This window comes from Camelus ferus, chromosome 3 (assembly GCF_009834535.1).
Source record: "Camelus ferus isolate YT-003-E chromosome 3, BCGSAC_Cfer_1.0, whole genome shotgun sequence".
NCBI classification, from domain to species: Eukaryota; Metazoa; Chordata; class Mammalia; order Artiodactyla; family Camelidae; genus Camelus; species Camelus ferus.
The window spans coordinates 102,965,128-102,984,991 of record NC_045698.1 but is presented as its reverse complement, the minus strand read 5'-3'; the positions used below and the strand labels follow the sequence as shown (position 1 = coordinate 102,984,991).

The 19,864-nt window shown below is 44.9% G+C and overlaps 1 protein-coding gene across 8 annotated transcripts in view; it reads left to right on the top strand.

Moving 5' to 3' along the window:
- Window positions 1-19,864, top strand: part of PPP2R2B (protein phosphatase 2 regulatory subunit Bbeta) — a 424,375-nt gene that overhangs the window by 366,455 nt on the left and 38,056 nt on the right. For all 8 annotated transcript variants that reach the window (XM_006182263.3, XM_032477042.1, XM_014557233.2 and 5 more), the window contains 2 exons: window positions 6,493-6,670; window positions 19,451-19,615. In XM_006182263.3, the coding sequence (XP_006182325.1) occupies window positions 6,493-6,670; window positions 19,451-19,615 (343 nt within the window). The remainder of the gene's footprint in view (window positions 1-6,492; window positions 6,671-19,450; window positions 19,616-19,864) is intronic.

Here is a 19,864-nt window from a genome sequence, read left to right as displayed (position 1 = left end):
TAGTGCATTGCCTGTCCCCACTAAGCTATGTAAGGGTACTCTGTGTGGTGACTGCCCAGCGCAAAGTGCTCAGTAAATGTTCATCGAAGGTTTATCTGGGGTATGTGTGTGTGTGGGCATAACATTCCTATATGAACTTCCTAATTGATGACATGGAGCCCACCTAACCCCGTAGCCTTTATATATCCTGTCAGTCTCAGTACAAAGTCATCTCTGTATTTGGAAGAGCATTGGGGACATCTGTTGAACACCGACAAGGTGGGTTTAAATTGACAGCAGTTTTCTCAAAAGTCCCCATGATGCTGATGATGAGGACTGGACTGAACGACCAAGCATATTCACATGCTTGTCTGCTGAACTCAGTCAGATGTGACCCTGAGTTCCCAGACAGCTGAAATCCATTCGCATCCTTGTACAAGCGGACAAGGATTCTTGTCCTCTCTTCCTTCTGTGTGACGCCACATTCTTTCTGTTCTTGAGCTCCCGTCTGGCCATCGCTTCTCTCTCAGAGTCTTGCGTTGAATCTGTCGGCTTCCTGGGGCGCTGGAGGTTGCCATGGTGAGCACAGCTGTTGTTTTCTCTCTGTGAAGAGGCCTCACCTCTAGCCTCTCCCCCTGCTGTGTATTTTCACAGATGTTGTTTAAAGTGGGGGCCTCGGGGGCTTCCAGGATTCAGCTCTGCTTTCATCGTGTGTCTCTGAAGGGGGTTTTTGTGACCCGCCGCCACCCGCTTAGGTGCCAGGAAGACTGTGACGTATCGCCACCATGGTCACCAAATAAGCCACATGACAGCGACATTCATTTTGTTAGTAAATGGGTTCTTGGAAGTGAAAGATGATCTTGTCTTTCCCAAGAGGAGAGCCAGGAAAGATAATGAGAAAGACATGAAGGGAGGAAGACTGAAAGAGGAGTTGGGGGAGGCAGAAGGAGGGGGAAGGGGAGGGAAAGAGAGCAAGAATGAGGGACTTTCTTACCAGGGAAGGGGGGTCAGTCTTGGGCAGTTGCCTGCACCTCCCTGAGTCCTCGTTATCCCCACAGTCATACCTGTGATCTAGCCCTAACTGCTGTTCCTACATCTCCCACCACTGTCCTTCCCTGTTCACTCCTCTCCAGCCACAAAGGTGCCTCACTCTTCCTCCTACCCTCTAAGCGCTCTCCGACCTCAGGACCTTTGCACTTGCTATTCCCTCTGCCTGAAATGCTCTGCCACAGGGAGCCACACGGCCCCCTCCCTCCTTTTACTCAGCTCTCTACTCAAATGGCACCCCCCAGGGACGCCTTCCATCACCCCCCCACCCCCACCCCTACACATAGTACACTGTCCATTGTCCGCCTCCTTCCCCAACTCAGGTTGTCTTCAACGGGTTTAATCAGTATTTGGAGTGAAGAACTAAACCGCGGACCCCTACGCCCAGAACACACGGAATCACACACCTGCACATGTGTGCTTTGCTCCTTCCCCTTTGAGCTTCGGCACTTGCTGGTCCTCCCCTCCCTACCCTCCTCTTCTGTCTGATGGATTCCTATAAGCCCTTCCCTGCCCTGCTGATTTAGTCGTCCCCTCCTTTTGCGGACTCCTCCATTACGGCCCAGACCACCTGCACTGAGATGTCCACGCGCGGCTTGTCTCTGCCACACACCAGACTGCTCTTCTGGTCCCAGCATACAGAGTGGCCAAGCAGTGCCAGGCATGAGCACGCACTGTGTGACTTGCTGCAAGTCACTTAACCTTTCCGGCCTCTGTTTGCTCATCTGGGCAGCAGAGATCATAATATCCACCAAGCTAAGTCATAGGATACTGACGAGGACTCCCTGATGAATCCCTTAAGTGTTTAAAGCATTCTAAGCCGTCAGCTGAGTAAGAGGGTATGAGTGGAGGGTGTGCTTGCTTGAGGTGGGGTGGGCACGGGAGGCCTCTCAGGCGATGATTGTTGAACAGAGACCTGAGTGATGTGAGGGAGGGGCCCGGGGGCTCCCTGGGCACCTTGCATCCTGCTGATATTACAGCTGGGATAGATCTCTGTGAGCCTCACGGCAGGTGAGACTCCAAGGCTGCTCTCTTGGGCCCTGGGACGTTCTTGATCCTGGTTGCCTTGGTAGCCGGCCAGGGTGCTCATCCTTTGGAATCAGGCTCAGGGTGATGAGCTGACACTGAATCCAGGTCAGGGAGACCAATGAGGCACCTGAGGGAGGGGCAGGACTGAATTGCTGCAGTGCAGTCTGGAACCACCTGCCCCCTCCGGGCCCCGTTCTCATTCACAAGCGCAAGGCAGCACCAGCGTTGTCTCAGGGATGTTTCTAGCCCACAGCCACTGCCAGGGTGGCTCAGAAAAGAGTTGAGCTCCCAGGTAAAGGTCCTGGCTTGCTCCTGGATTTTGTCTGGTCTTTGGAGACTGGCTCCAGCACCTGGTGGCAGGGCAGAGGGAGCTCTGATGAGCAGCAGAAACCTGGGCTGGGCTGTCAGCACCCCCGGGTGACCATGGACGTGGCACATCGTCTCTCAGGGCCCTGATTTCCAAACATGCAGATGTCTAGGACTGCCTGGGCCAGTTGGTCTCAAACTTTCTTTATCCACAGAAGTATTTATTTAAGCCAGATAGGATTGAGAATCCAAACAGATGACCAAGGATGAGGAAGAGGGTAAGGCCTAGATACCTCGGCCTCCCACTCTGCCGCATGGCACACATCCACACACCACGGCCTTGAGAGAGGCTCTAAGGGCCCTTCCAGGGGTCACTGTTCCATGGTTCAGTGTCACATCCATATGGCACAGAGTCCTTCCAAAATGTTAGGCTGAACCCTGTGAAATTACTTAGATGTGACCATTTTTGACTTGCATAAGTGGCATTTTCATATTGCAACATCAGACTTGCATTTGCAGCAGTGGCTAAGTGTGTTCCCTCAGGGACCAAAGGGCCCACTTTCAGGCCCTTGACTTCCTCTCTGTAGGACATTGGCCAGGACACTGCACCTCCCTGCACCTCCCCTGTAAAAAGGGCAAACTGAGGAATCTTCCTTGTGAGGTTGGCTACTGAGAGGGCTGAAGGGCACGGGTGCTCTGACACTGTGCCTCATCCTACAGGAAACCCTCCAGGTTCTGACAGAGAAAGCGCTCAGGGTGGCTGGTGAGCTGACCTCGGGGAACAGTGTCCCACTCTTCTCCCTACCTGGCCCTAAAAAGAGTGTGTGGCCGGAGCAGATGGAAAACACAATCCCAGCAGGGCATCCTAACCAGTCTCCTATCTGGCTTAAACTGCCTTAGTTCCTTGTCCCTTCTTGTGAGGGATGTCCCTGGGCAGTGGACAGCCTGGACCTGGACACAGGAATGGTGCTGGAGTACCATGAGTGACATTTATCCCCTGCCTTCTCTGGGCAAAGCATGAGCACTCCCCCCCAACCCAGATACCTGCATGGCGCTTCCCCATTAAGTGGTACATCATGGAATATGTCAGCCTGAATTAGCAGGCAGGCCCGTCACATTAAGCTGAAGCTCTGCACTGGCAGTTCCCACTTTGTAATGCCTCTTGATCTTAGCTGTCATGCCCCCTTCCCTGTCACCACAGCCACGGGAAGCCTCTGCAGACAGCGCCTGGTAATGAAGGAGGCCCAGGGAAGAGTTTAGGAGGAGCCACAGGAGGTCGTCACAGAGTGCGTGTCTCCCGTGGCCCTGGGGAGCCTGCTTTGAGCTCCGCTGCCTCTGTGGGCAGAGGGAGCAGCCGGCGCTCCCTTAGGGGTGGAGGGTGGGTATGGCTCAGTAGAAGAACGCATATTTAGCACTCACAAGGTCCAGGGTTCAATCCCCAGGATTTCCATTTAAAAAAATAAAATGAAAAAAATTTTTAATCAAAATTTTTAAAACTTTCTGGGGAAAAAATAAACTCCAGGTGGGGAACTTCTAGATGACAAACCGCAAGAGCTTGGAATGTATCTCTGCAAGCACATGGAAGAGGTGCCCCACTCAAAAGCCGTGAACACATGCAACACCAAAAGAGATTTCAGAGAGCATTTATCACTTCCTACCACGTGTGATACTCAAGTGTGGTGGGGTACAGTGGGAAAGCACCAGCCTTGCAGTCAGGTAGACTCTGGGATCAGATTCTAGCTATGGCTCCTATAGCTGTGCCACCCTGGGCTGGTGACATAGCTTCTCTGGGCCTGAGTTTTCTCTTTGTAATAGCACTTTGTATTACTAGTATCTATTTCATAGAGTTGTTGAAAGAATTACCTGAGATGGTGTATGAAGGGTAAATGCCCAATACATACTTGTGGGAGAGTGTCTAAGGATAAAGTCACTTTTAAAATCCATTACAAAGCCTTAACTCAGATGCACCCTGGATGTTCAATACTGCGTCACTTTCCTTTTCAAAGTTCTACTTCATTCATCCTCCAACTTGTTCTCCACTGCAAATCAGGAATGATCTAATCAAAATTTTAGACCTGATCATATCAAAATCATTAGAAATCTTTTGATTTCTTCCAATTTCTCTTAAGGTGATGGCAAAAGTCTTTCTTGGGGCCTGCCTCTTACTACCCTGTACTTCACCTCTCACCAAGATTCCCATCACTCTCTGTCTTGACTGTGCTGACCATTCAATCTTTCATTCTTTCCTTACTCACACCTACCACAGGACCTTTGCATGTGCTCTTTCTGCCAACTGGAATATTCCTCCTTCCCCTCCTGGCCTTGTAAACTTCGTACTTTGAGTCATATAATTCATACATCCTCAGCAAAACCTCTCCAGACCTCTCTGACCATTTGCACTATTTATTCTTTTGGGTACTTACTACATTTTATTATGAAATGAGTTTGTATATACCACTATGATCTGGACCAGCCGTATGAAGGCAAGACCTGGATCTGGTTTTGCTTACTAGTTGAGCCCCCCAGGAGCTCGTCCAGAACTCAAGCAAATGTTGCTAAAAGGGTGAGTGCAAGGCTGAACTGGAGGGCACGTCATCTCAACAGACCCCGTGAACCTTCATGATAATTAGAACACAGTGAATACTTCACATAGTATAACCAGAGCCCAGGACGGGCAAGATAGTGGCCCGTGGTCACACAACCTGTCAATGAGAGGTGAATCTGTGATCAGAACCCAGTCCTCCCAGCTCTTGCCACCCCTGGGCTTATGCTCTAGAACCATTGTCCAGAACTGGGTGGAGGGCTCACAAAGACTTGCCCTCCCCTCCCATTCCTGGTTTTCAGGGGACCCCTGGCTCTTCCTGCAGCCACATCTCAAGCCACCTCTGGTTTCCAGCACCACATCTGCACAGGATTCTGTGATTCTTCTGAGTTGTTCATTTGATTTTAAAACTCTCTCAAAATCCTTCAAGACCGAGCTGGGAGAACTCTGATGTGTAACAGGTTATATTGTTGAGGTGACTGTACTTCCCACAGTTTAAACTTGGTTTTCATCTTCTTCCCCTTATCCCCTGGATTGAAACAAGTCCACAAGTTGAAATCTTAGTCGACCACCTGGTATCAGATCAGTCAGGGCTCGGTTGCAAGAGATGACTTCCTTGAAAAGAAAATAGCTTTTGGTCCTTTGATTTTCTTGTTTCTTTTAAAGGACCACACCTGCGTTTTGTGTTTGTTTGGTTTGGTTTTCACCTGTCCCCTTTCAGGCATTAGTGTTCTCACTACTTCCTCCAGAGCCAGTTTGCCTAGATGGAGTCAGAAGTGCCCTTGAATCAAAGAGAGAGTCAGAACAGTGATGGGTCCTTGTTCATATTTGCCAGGAAGAGCTTCTTGTATGGAAACTATTTATCTGCCTGATTCTCTGACCTGTGGGGAAGAAAACATTTACTCACATATCCTTACTTGCTCCTTAAACACATACTTACTGAGTATCCTTTGTATACCAGTAAGATGACCATGTAAGTTATTGTCCCAGCAAGGATCGTTGATGTGAAGGTGGTACACCAACACAACAGGTTAAACAAGACTCCCAGGTTAAACAGGATGTCAAGGGATGACCTATATACTAATGGCTGACTTGGGGCTACTAGAATCTTGGGCAATTATATGCTTTTCCAAAATTCCCGTAAGGATCGAGGACAAAGCCAGGATGGGGTCTAGACCATCAAAGCCATGAAGGATAAATTTAAATCTCAGTTGAAATAGACTTTTCTAAAATTTTCTCACAACTTCCTTTTAAAAACATGTTTCAAACAATCTGGAACAACAAGTCTGATAGCTGATGACCCTAGGGTGGGTTCTAAGTTCCCCTGAGATGAGTCCACCTGGAGGGTCCTGGAAAAAAGCTTAGAATGTAAAGGATGAAATTGCCCATCAGAGCTAAGTGATGATGACTTTTTTTAAGGAAGGAGAAAAACTAAAAGGAACCAAAGGAAATAGGAACCATGTGATTTATCAGTCACTTTCTCTACCTTGTAGCTCTTTTGTGTATCATAATAAAGGACATAAACATGCAAGCTCTTTTCCTAGTGAAGAGCTTTTGTCCTGAAGTGATTTGTTTCTCTTGTATCCCAGGTGCCTGTCCTGAGACCCATGGACCTGATGGTGGAGGCCACCCCACGAAGAGTATTTGCCAACGCGCATACATATCACATCAACTCCATATCAGTCAACAGCGACTATGAAACCTACATGTCAGCTGATGACCTGAGGATTAACCTATGGAATTTTGAAATAACCAATCAAAGTTTTAGTATCCTTTCCTTGGGGCCAATAACCAGTTGGCTTGAATCAAGAGTATTCAGGTATGAGCACGCTTGGGGGGAAGTGGAATAGGGAGGGGCAAATCATGACTGAAGACCTAGCACTTGTGGAGAGCTGTTCTCTTTGAAATTACACTGGCATCTGTGACACCCTTTCATCCAGACAAAGTTAGGGAAGCACTGAATTACAAGTGGTAGGCCAGGACTGCCTCTGATTTGGACCTCTGAATCAGTTCCTTCACACAGAGGCATTTGTGTGGCGTGAATTAGAACTAGACTTGACTTCATCAATTGTAAGACCAGACCCTAGAGTTCAGCTTAGGGTTCCTTCCTCTTGTTAATGGATTCACAATTGGCCTGTATGGACAGTTATAGACCACAGGTACACAAGAGATGGTTTTCATTGTATCATAGTAATGAAAATAATCATAGCTGTCATTTATTGAATGCCAGGCACTGCTCTGTGAACTTCACACATAGAATCTCAGTTTGAAAAGGGCACATAATTGTCCAGCTTGATGAATTTGCACAGACAGGCCACTCCTGTGTAACTAGTATCCAGATTGGAAAACCAAACTTTATTAGCAGTGCCTACATCCCCATCACACTTCTCCCAGTCTCTGCCTGCCAAGACTGCATCTGACATAACAACCTCATGATGTTAGTATTATTATCTTCTGTTAGGTAAAATGTAGAGAAGTCAAGAATACTGCTGAATGAGTGTCTGAGCCAGCATTCTCACCCTACTGTGTGGACCCTTCACTGAATATTAAAAATTGGTCATTTATTCAGCACCTACCACGTGGTCCATCCCACCCCAAACCTGACCGGTTAATGGTTTCACTACCCAGGCAGCTGAGCAACTGACCTAGGAAACAATATTGATCTTCCCTCTCACTCACCAGCCTCCCTACCCCCAACTCCATCCATCTGTGAGCCCAGCCTTGGCTTCCTCTAAAATATATATCAGATCAACTCATTTCTCTCCAACTCCACTCCTGCCAGCCCTTGCTGGAATAGGCCACTCTTCTCTCACCTGTGTGACTGCAATACATCCTGTCTGGTCTCCATTCTCTCTTGTTCTCCTACATGGCACATGTTCCACATAATAGAGTGGACCTTCCAACATGTAATTCAGATATCATTCCTCCCTGCACTAAAACACTCCAGTCTCTTCCCATTGGACTTAGAATAAAATCCAAGTTCTTGACCTTGGACTATGAGATTCTACGATTGTAGCCCTGCCTCCCTCTTTGATATCCTATCACACTGCTCTCTCCTAATTCACTCTGCTTCAACCAACTAACCTCTTTTCTGTACCTGGATAAACCTTGTTCATACTTCCATGCTTCGCATTTGCCCTTCCCTGTTTCTGGAACACTCTTTCCCTGCAGCGCACATGGCTAACCAGCTGTCAGCATATAGACTTCTGTCTTATGTCTCCTCAGAGGCATTTCCTCCCTTAACTCTCAAGTAGCTCCCATTAACCCTCTATCCTTGTTAGCTTCATAGCACTTATCACTATTTGAAATTGTTTTTTGTATTTGTATATTTTGGGTTTCGCCATATTAGAATGTAAATTTTGTGAGCAAAGGAACTTTGTGTGATCCATTCCTGTATCCCGGTACCTAGAATATTCTGACACACAGAAAGTACCATTTTGGTTGGACAGATCAAGTTTGAAATACTGGTAGGTCATCAAAGTAGAGCTATCCAGTAGATAATTGATCATGAAATCTAACCTGGCAGTTTCACCTTAAGAGTATATTAGTCATGGTGAAGCTCTGAATGTTCTGATGTAAAATAGACTCTATAATGGCTCAAACACATAAAAGATTATTTCTCTTCCAAAGTCCAGTATTGATAGTCTCCATCAGCAGGCAGCCTCTTCCAGTCAGTGATTCAGAGATTCAAGCCCTTTCCATCTTGTGGCTCCGCATTGTCACCATGCTTATCTGCGTCAGTACAGCAAAAGAGGATGATTGCATAGGACCACACATGGGAGACCCTTATGAGCTGGGGTCTAAAGCAGTAAGCCTTCCATTGGCTAGAGCTCAGTCACATGACCTCCTCTAACCACAAGGCAGGCTGGGAAATGTAGCATAGCTGTTGGGCATAAGTAAAAAGCCCTGGTTCACGTACACAATCAGCTAGTCTCCACCACAGAAGAGTGCTCAGTAGTTCCCCGAGGCTTTTCAGGGAAGGCAGCTGTAAGTTGGTAGTGGTGATTATGGAAACACTGAGCACTGACCACTAATACCATGACTGGTATCTTGTGTTGATCACAGAGCAGACTCAACATACTGTCTGAGCCCAGGAGAATCTGCCTACAGATTTTGCCTGGAAGTGTAGCTGCTAATAGAACGAATGTGGGTGGTGGTTCCCTTTCTCCCTTGACATCTATTCCAAGAGCCAGAAATCTGCTCAGGCTCGGCTGCTATCACTCTGAGTTTCTGCTGTCCCCAGCCTAGGTGACATGTTTTCTGAATTTTGCCTCTAGGCTTTCAAGGGGGAGGGAAGTTTCTTTAGGCATGTTAGGAGACAGATGCCTTGGGGAGAATGCAAAGGGGAAATATTAATAGCACAATTTAGGTTATATCCTGCAGATGTGTGACAGCCTGCCAGATGCTGGAATACAAATGAGACCGTGCCATTCACCCTTAAAGCAGCCATATGTAAAATAATCATTGCCATCATGAGAATGATGATAACTGATATCTATATAGCTGTTTTCAACCAGAGCGCCCTAAGCACTGAGCAGAATGTAGAAACTGCGACCCTTTTGCGTATCATCTCTGAAATGCAGCCACCTCTGGGGTAGGAAGCGGCTTTCTTTCAAAACAAGCTCAGAAAGCGCCAACTTTCAGATAGGTCTTATTAAATCATATGGTGTTTATTTAGTACCATTCCTATAATGCCTCTTACGCACTAAGGAGACAGAAGGAATGTGATTTAAGATAGAGAAATGTGGGGTTCCCGAAGTGTGGTATGAGTACCACTGAGGTGGTAGGCAAGGTGCTTCTAAATACTACATGGGCTTTGTTTTCATAATTATGTCCGTGATAATGAATATTACAAAATACAACTATCATATCAATCCTATGATTTCACAGATACTGAAAAATCCACTTAAATTACAATATATGGCTATGGAAAGAAAAGTACTAGTAAATATTAAGACAAGTGGTCTTGCAATATGGCTTTTAAAAAAGTCATAACTTCCAGTGACTAGCATTTGGTGTGACATTGGCATTATGGTTGAGAACACAGTCTTTGGAGTCCGACAAACAGAAAGTTCTCACCCTGCTCTACTACTTGTTGGCTGTGTGAGCTTTAGCATGATTTTTTAACTTAGCCAAGTCTCTACTTTATGATCTGTAGAGAGCAGCTGTGTCAAAGAGGATTATTAGAATTTTTAAAGGTCTTTATACACACACACATATATACACATACACATGCATATATTTGTGTGTGTATATGTGTATATATGTACATACATGCATACACATACATATATGCTTAGGGCGGCACCTTGCTAAGTAAATGATCAATAAACAGGGGCAAACATAATCACAAGTATTATTGAAAGGAAAAGGAAATTAGAAAAGTAGAATGTTAGACGGGTAGATTCTAGTCTGCTGAATTCATCATCCGGGTCATCCTCTCAGTTTTGGACTCCTCTGGTTCTGCAGTCTGGTGTTCTCTGCAGGATGTTTCTCATTTTACCTTAGTTACCCTACTCACATGGCATCTCTGAGGGCCAGGCCTTGTGTTCAGCACCGTAACAGAGGGAGGCATTCCTAGCCTCATGGCACTTGGTCTTAAATCCTCTTCCTTCCATCTGTAGCCAGTCTGTCCCTGTTTAGTGTAACAGGTTCTGGCTTAAAGTGATCAGGCTTTGCCCTTAATGGGTTAACTATATTAGGACAATAATAACTCACTTCTATATTAGTGAATTTCTAGGACAAGAGGCAGCCCTAACTTTTCAATAAGAGGAAAATTGCTATAAAAGGATGTTTCTTATTTCTGAAAACTATGGTATACCTAGGATCCTTTGAACTCTGTTCTCAGAACTGAGAATGAGTTGACCTAGGCTCTTAGCTAGTCCATTAGGGGACCTGTTAAATACATCCATATCAAGTAAGAGTAAAGTTACAGCTCTCAGCAACTGTATACAGAGCACCTAGTTTGTGCCAGGTACTGCACTAAGCCATGGGGATACAAGAGTGGGAAGAAACAATTTTTTTGCTTTCAGAATGACATTCATCAAATAATCACACTCATGAGTATCTAATTACAAAGTGCAAAAAGTCCTGTGAAAGCATTTTTTTTAAAACCTGGTGGGAATAAAAGAAGGCTTTACTGAAGAACTGATTATTGAGTTGGGATTTGTAAGAGAAAGAGTATGAGCTAACTTGGCAAAGAGGTGTGGAGAGATTGGGCCATCATGTACAAAGGTCCTGTGGCAGAAGGGAGCATGTTGGAAGAAACTCAAGAAGGCCCCGAGAGTGAAGTAGTGCATGGTGTAAGCAAGGCTGACAAGATGAGCAGAAGACACACCTTGCATAAGTCCAGTCTCTAGGCATAAGACAAAAGTTATCTCTGGGAGAGGCCTTCTAGATTCCAAGGGTACATCATCTCTGACCTTGGTCTTAGCAGCCCTGTGCATCAGACTCACTTCTCAACTGAAGAGGCCCTCTTGGAGTTGGTTTCCTGATCAGGGGACCATGTAGCTGCAACTCTTGGCTTCTAGCGTCTGTCACTCCATAGTACCATGGACAGCAACCTTCCTTTTAATCCAATAGGATTCTGCCAGGCAGGCTCTGAGGGAAGCTGTGGAGCTAGTACAAATTCCTCTCCCCTGTTGCTGCTGTGACTTTCATCTACAACTGTACATATCAATCTCAGTCTGGCATTTAGTGTAAAAGGAGAGCATCCCTTCCAATGACACGTCCAGCACATTGGCCTGTGTGTGCCCAAGCAGCCCCCATCTTCCCATATTAAATGCAGCCTTGGCAGGTTGCCCCAGGCCTGGTGCCTTGCTTGTTTAGATGCTGACCCTGTGTATTGGAGGCCAGACCCAGGACTTTATGGGACTGGAGATTTCTCCTCCCACAGGGCAAGCCCTTAGAGGCTCGTGTTGTCAGGGGAAAGGGCAAGAGTACCACTCTGCAGGCTTCTTTTGGGCTTCGTGAACTGCCTCAGAGCAGTACCACTTAGTAATTGGGAAGGCAGACTCTGGAGTCAGATTCACAGGGTTTGAGTCCAGATTCATCTCCTAAAATCTGTGTGACCTTGACAAGTTGCTTAACATTTCTCTGCCACCAATTTCCTCATCAGTTAATGGGGATAGTAATGCCACCTTTCTTACAAGGTTGTTGTAAGGAGGTGATCATGTAAAGCACTTGGCACTTGGTGCCACTCAAATGACTGGCACCAAGAGAAGGCTCTATAAATAGTAGCTGTTGTTCTTTGCTCATATCCCCAGCCCCCTGTTCTTACCTTGTTGCTTGGATCCCATTCTCGCCTAAGAAAACCACAGGCTAAATGATCCATACCGTACAAGCCCTGGCATCCCGGTCTGTGGATCTACTATGAGTTTCTGCATCTTAAAAAACTTTGCCTAAGGAAAAGGCTGCTGGGCCACAAGAATGAATTAAAGTAAAACCCATAAATATTTATTGAGCACTTACTGTGTGCACTGGAGATGCCAAGATGAATAAAACTCCCTCCCTGATATCATGGCCCACGTAATCTAGAGGGTGGATGTATCAATCAGAGTTCAACTAGAGTGACAAAAGCAGCAGAAGAGTGTGTGTTTGCATTTGCAGGGGGTGGTGGGACAGGAGGTAAGAGAGAGAGAGAGAGGAGATTGACTTGTTACAGTGAATTAGCCTTGCAGTTGTGTGCCTGGCCAAGCAAGTCCAAGTTCTGTAAGGCCAGTGGTGGGAACAGAAAAATGACAAGCAAGCTAGAACACCACAGGCGTAAGCATCACAGGCCATGTCCACACGTGGCCATCAAGAAGGAAGATTTAGAGAGAAGGGAGAGGAGTTGTAGTCTTAGCATCCATTTGGAGTCTCTTCCCCAAGGAAGACCTAAGCCTTCGTTTAAATGCCTTCTGACTGATTAATTCAGGACCACCCAGTGCGATCTCCCCCTTTGATTAACTTAAGTCGACTGATTAGTGCCTTTAACCACGTCTGCAGAATCCCTTACAGCAGCACTTAGATTGCTGTTTCACTAAATAACTGGGAGAACTTGTGCATATGTGCAAAGAGGCTGCTTCCTCCCTTCTGGCCTCCAGCTTGCCTGAGAGAATATACTTTTTTAGCCTACCGCAACCAGAAACATTTTAGAAATGTTTAGCCTAACCAAGTCAACGTATCACAAAGCTACCAAATGAGTATGTGGACAGAGGGAGGCAGACATGTAACTGTACTGGGGTGGATGAGACTAACAGCCTTTTGAGCCTGTGTGAAGTAGCAGGTATGTTATGTGCACATCATCTTCTGTAGTTTTCTTCCTCTCTTTGTTGGTAAGTTAACAAGTTCAAAGGCATTTGAGATCATGTAACTTGTCACAGGATTTGGGATTAAAATCTAGGTCTATCTCACTCTGTATTCCAGTAAAATGTAATCTATCATGCTGTCTTAAATTACTCAGATAATAATAATATGGGTTAGGCGTTCTCACAGAGGTGCATTCAAGGTGCTGTGGAGAGGCAGGTGGGAAGGATCATGAAAGAAGGGCTAGAACACTTCATAAAGAAAACAACACTCATGTTGGCCTTTGAAGGAAGTACTGGGTTTTGGGGATGTTTTTCTAAAATTTCAAGCTCTGTGTCACATGAATAGGAAAGAGGCTGTTGTTACAGGACTTTCTCACATATACACACGCCATAATCATAAAGGACATCTTATTCCAGTGTCTTTTGCAGCTCACACACTTAAAGGCAGTTACCAATAGGCACCCTGTGTCTCTGTCAGTCCTCTCATATTGAGCCTAGCCGTTGGCAAAAACTTCTGTGAATATTTGCACATTGGCTTTTTTTAAGCTCTTAAGAGAGGACTGTCCCTCGGAGTCCTCTTTGGAGATTTCCAGTGTGTTATCATCAGGCAACATGTCCGTTCAGCTCACAAGATCTGGATGCTTTGTAATCATTGCTTTATATCCAAAGATTAAATTCAGGCTTTGGAAATAAGGACTTCAAAGAAACTCATGGTCCCTAAAATGGAATCCAAGTCTAATATGCTCAGTTTTCAAGACCTTGGTAAGGCTGTTCTCCACTCAGTAGACTGGCAGACTTTAAGTGCTATCTTAAAAGCTTCAGCTGCTTTTGAACATGGGTACCTTGCCCAGGTAAAGTTAGATTCCACTCTCCAGCTTGGCCTGTGGTGGGGCTCTCCTGTAACTGGTTGGCTTAGAAGGAAAGTTGGGGGAAAACTTGTCAGTATGTGCAAAATCAGCAGTGATGACGGAAACATGAGGATAGTCACCCTCAAAAGCCCACTAAACTAATGCATGTGAAAGCTGTCTTTTGGAGAAATCCGTGTTTTCTTTGAAATTTGGGATTATTGAGTCTACTGTAAAGCCATTTAATAAGTAACCTTCTTTCCATTGTCTTATTTGATCATCAGAATTCTCAGAGGCTAACAGAATTAATAGGATAATACCCATTCTAAGGCAAAGAAACTGAAACTCAGAGAGAGAATGACCTTCCCATGTTCTCTGAGCAAAATGGAGTTGGATTCAAAGCTGAATTCCAATCTTTTGACTGTATATTGTTAAATCACAATATTTACCACAATATTATCCTCAACTTTACCCAAAGAGGAGGCTCCTGGCCTCTCAGCTCTTTCATAGATGGTTCTAGGCCAAGGAAATGACTTTTTTAACTGTTTGTTTTCTTGATCTAATGAGACATATTCATTGTAGAGATTATAATGACCTATAATCTCACCATCTAATTTTGGGGTACATGCAGTGAATTTACATCACAATTTTAACTTAATGCTAGCTGACTCAACAGTAAGGTCTCAGAAAAATAAATAAGGAAATAAAAGGGAAGAAAATTTAATTCTTAATTTATCCAGGAAGCCTTCTCCTGTTCAATCCAAGAGTCACACACACACATACACACCCCTCCTCACTCACACATACACACCTCTCTCCCCTCCCTGCTTTATTTTTCTGCATAACAGTGTTACTATCCAGTATACATAAATTTGTTATCAATATTTAAAACTATTTACATATCTTGTTTACTGACCATGTCCCCTACGAGAATAGAGTCTCCACGTGTCGGGAATTTTTGGTCTGCTTTGGTCACTGCTATACCCCTTGTACCTAGAAGAGTCCTGGCAGATTGTGAATGTTTATGAAATACATGAAAGGATACATGAATGAATGGACCCAAGCAAGGTTCACTGAAAGATAACTTAGATGCCAACCTTAGAATCCAATGCCCCTCTAAGATACAACCATATTTCCTCCCACCCTGTCCTCTCTCTCTCTTTCTCTGATTCTTTTTACATGGCTACGATGAAACCGTATATATTTTATAGCTAACTTACCTCACCTAAAATTATACATGTATATAATAAACATAGAAAATATCTTTACTTTTTCCACTGAAAACACTACAACTTCATTAAAAGGAAATGTGGAAATCAAATGGATAATTGAAAAGAAAAAGAAACTCATAAGCTCACCCAGATGGAACTCTCGCTAACATTTGGTACTTTTGCTTTTTAGGTCATCAGTTTCAGAATGTAAGTTCTAAATGACATTTTGATCACACTATAGATACAATTTTTCTTACAAGTTTTTTTTTTAAACAGACTTAGAATTTTATTGCATAAACAGTTTAATGAAATAGATCGGAACTTAGTCGTTTCCCTATTTCTGTATTTGTAGGTTGTTGTCAGTCGTTTTCTTTGATAACGTTGCAATAGACATCTTTTTTGTAGAAAGTTTTTTCCAAACTGGGATGAAGGAAATGACTTTTGAATGGTCCCCATGCTACCCCTTAGCATCCTGCCATCACCCTCTCTGTTCCCTCACCCCACTGCTGATGTAATTTATGGCTCTGGCTTCTTATTTGTTTGAAGCTGATCCCTGAAGGGGTGACCTCCCAGTGTCTTCAATTATTATTTTAAATGATGCCTTAGGCTGCTGCCTGGCACAGCGGTGCCCTCACCTTCCCGCCTTCTGCTTTCCAAGCATGGAGCTCAGCTGCCAAACTGGCTGTGCCCCCTCCTGTCCTCAGCTCTGCCTCCAGAGTCCCAGCAGAGAGGCAGATTAACCCCTTTTGTTAGCAGAGGTAATTTGCCTGGGTTCAGCATTAATAAGGAATGCCGTAAGCCATTGAGGTCAGGATGAACAGATCTGTCAAGCCCCAGGGTTAATTTAATAGCAATCTGTTGGCTGTCTGCCTTGTATATTAGCCGTGAATGCTGTGCTCTGTTTTGCTTTTGCCATTTAGTTCTTTGGGACAACGGGGAAATCATTTGGCTAGAGAGCTCTAAAGGATAGGGAAGAGAAAATTGACTGTCAAAATGCATCATTCCATTTTCAAGATAATACAGGGAGCCAGGAATCGCTCAGCTCCTTTCTCCTTCCCTCCCAATGTGAAGGGCAAAACCAATACCCTGGAGGCTGTCACTCCCTTTAGAACAGCGTGAGGAGGAAGGCTGAGTTTCTAGATGGTGCAGATGTGAGATATGCTCTCCTGCCATTCCCCATAGCCATTGCATTTTTGGACACTAGACTCCTTCTCCCACATGTTTCTGGAATTCAGAAGATCTGCCATCAGTTAACAATTCAAAAAATCCCTTATCATGTTTTTGTCCCAACATGTGGTTCAAAAAAAAAAAAAATCATCACATCAGAGGACACAAAAATCCTAGGTCAGATGCTGTGTCCAAGTTCTGGTTTTGAAAAATGTAGCCCCCACAGTGCTGGGTGAATTGAGAGAGAGAGCACAGGCCCAAAGCTGAAGAACTCCCTCTAGGATAAGGCTGGCTCAGTGAGGGCCATTCAAAAACAAACAAACAGACTAAACTAAACAGGGTGATGCTTGAGGGCGAGGGATGATGGGCAGGCTTCAAGGTCCAGGGTGGGCAGGAGGGAGGGAGGCAGGGAGGTCGGAACCAGGGGCAGCAGCCCTAAGCAGACCCAGTTCTGGATGGAGTTCTTGATGGTGGGGACTGTTCCTGGTTTCCTCTGTATGTTTAAACACTTTATTTTCACATAGCCTAACTTTTGGGCTTTATTTTTAGGTAAGAAAAAAATAGCCGTAGATGTGGCACCTCCCCCTCCCACACAGCCCCGATCCCTTCCAGTTAAGCCTGTTTTCAGAGCTGTACTGGTGGAGGTTGAGAAAGCCGACACCAGATTTTCTTTCCCTATTTTGGGAGAAGAGAAACATGCTCCCTGGCACGGCAGGGTATGAAGGCTGTTTCTGGAGGGTGATGAAATCTGACAGCAGCAGAACACTAACCTCAGCTTCTCCCACACTGTGTCGTGGCCGCAGAGCCCAGGGCGTGGGTCAGGGGGGTGGGGAGGATGTCAGAGCTGCAGCTTGGGGCCGCCGCCTGTGGGGCACGGGCTCCTGCTCCACAGAGTGTGGTGCTGACTGCAGTAATATTTCTAACTCTGGTAGCAGTTGACTTGAAAGGTAGTATTTTGTGAATCTAGGGGACCTGCGTGCTCTGGAGACCCAAGTAATGTTTGCATCTGGGTTTGGTGAGGGGAACTGTAGTAAACTGTAATGTAGTTCAGTCTCGAGCTAATGTTAGAAAAAACCCAACAGGATTTATAAGAGATAATTGAAAGGGAGAGAGGCACAACCAAATACAAAGTCATTATTGCATCAAATTGTGTGCTGGAGCATGGGTGATGTTTAATAATAGATGACTACTTTGTTAGTGCCAGTGTAACTAAAAATATCAGTGCATTTACTCATACCTCATCTAAACTCTAGGAGGGGACTAGGCAACCAGCTTCATGGAAAGCATTAAAGACTTTTATCCATCCCAGTCTAATAGCATAGTCTGTGTCAGGTTACTGCTTGTTGATTCGGCGCAGTGCTTTCCAAAATGTGATACATAAACTCCTGCCACAGGGTTCCTTTTAATTGTTAAATGCATTGATTTCATGTATATTATTTAAAATGTAACTAGCTCATTAAACCCATGATTTTATGAGTATTGGATTACTGCTTAGACAAGGCTAAGTTGAGAAAAAAAAGGTTTAAGTTGATCTGTAGGAAAAAATATTAAGTGAAAAATGCTATCTGGTGATACACAGGTGGGGCAAAATCACAAATGTGGCTCAAAAGTGAGCATAATTTTGGTCCACAGCATCCACATCGCAAGGCCTGTTCCTTTGCAGGAAGGCACTGGGTCCTCAGCCTTAGCCAGATACCTCCCAACCTGCACCCAGGTCTCCCGAGCCCTCAGTAGGGATGTAAAGTGACCAGCACAAGCTCAGTCCCTCAGGCCTGCAGACACCTGACTGAACACGTTTGTTTCCACTGAGTCACCTCCATAAGTGAAAGGGCAAATGTTTCATGTTAACACACAAGGATGTGGTCTTTAAAAACAGCGGTATAATCATTCATTTTTTTTTAAGTATGAGTTTTTTTACTGCAATATGTTTTATTTTTATTTTTTAACATTTTTTGTTGAGTTATAGTCAGTTTACAATGTTGTGTCAAATTCCAGTGTAGAGCACAATTTTTCAGTTATACATGAACATTCATATATTCATTGTCACATTTTTTTTTCGCTGTGAGCTACCACAAGATAGTGTATATATTTCCCTGTGCTATACAGTATGAACTTGTTTATGTATTCTGCATATGCCTGTCAGTATCTACAAATTTATAATTATTCTTGATCAGAAAAGAAAATACTGAGGAGAGAAAAAAATGATAAAACTAACAGTATATTCCATGGGAGGCTAAAACTGTCACACCACACAACTGGACGCTTCTTTCTGATACTTAAACTCCCACACAAGCTCTAAAGCAAATCACAACTTATGGAGACTTGAGGTCCTGTATATCTTCAATAAGAGAAATTTTGCATAATTACTAAAGAGTACAAATCTTGCAACTAGGATAAAACCCTAAGACTGCCTATCTTTAGCCATGTGACTTGAGGCAACTTACATACTCTGAGCCTCTGTTTCCACCCTTGAAAAAATAAGGGTGAGGAAGGTGCTGATTATAGAGCTGTTACAAGGATTACATGATGTGCTTTGCACAGTGTTGACCTGTAGTCAGTAAATGATAGCAGCTGTTATTATCATTATCATCAACATATTATTTCAAAAGCTCTAAGGGATTTCGTGGAAGAGGATTTACAGTCTGTCACAGATATCACTTCTCAGCCCAGGAGTCTGGGTGAAGATTCAAATATATTGAATTATTCAGTTGGCATGGAACTAGTTTCTTAATCATTATTAGAAAATGAGAAATGAAAGTCTTTGCAACTTGGCCCATTTTAGCATGATGACATAAGTGGGTAACTTTGATATGAATGGGACATAAGGGTTATGGGGGATGAAATCCTGATGAGGGGCAAGGGAGACCTGAGCTCTAGTGTGGCCTTTGGTAACCCTGGACCTCCTCTGCCTGGGACCAGTAATACCTGCCGGTTCATTCATAGAGTTATTATAAGTGTGCACTAAAATAAGGTGGCAATGGTACATCACCCCGAGGTCCCCTTCTCCTGGTCCCCTCCTTGACTCTTCTGTGCCAGATATCGTTGACATCAAGCCGGCCAACATGGAGGAGCTCACAGAGGTGATCACGGCGGCTGAGTTCCACCCCCATCACTGCAACACCTTCGTGTACAGCAGCAGCAAAGGGACAATCCGGCTGTGCGACATGCGGGCATCGGCCCTGTGTGACAGGCACACCAAATGTGAGTAGCCAGCAGCCCAGGGCTGCCGGGGGTGGCTGGGTCTCGGCCCCAACGTGTGGGAGGAGAAGGGGGAGAGCCGGGGCTGGGGGGTGATCTCCGTTCCCGCGCCCGACATGCCGGCAGTAAAGACACTACACGTGTGGGGCTGACTCGGGAGTCAGCGCTCTATTTGGCATTTCAGTAAGAGTGTAACCTCATGTCTAAGTCCACAAACGTTTGCTTCAGGCTGTGCAGTTCAGAGATGAATAA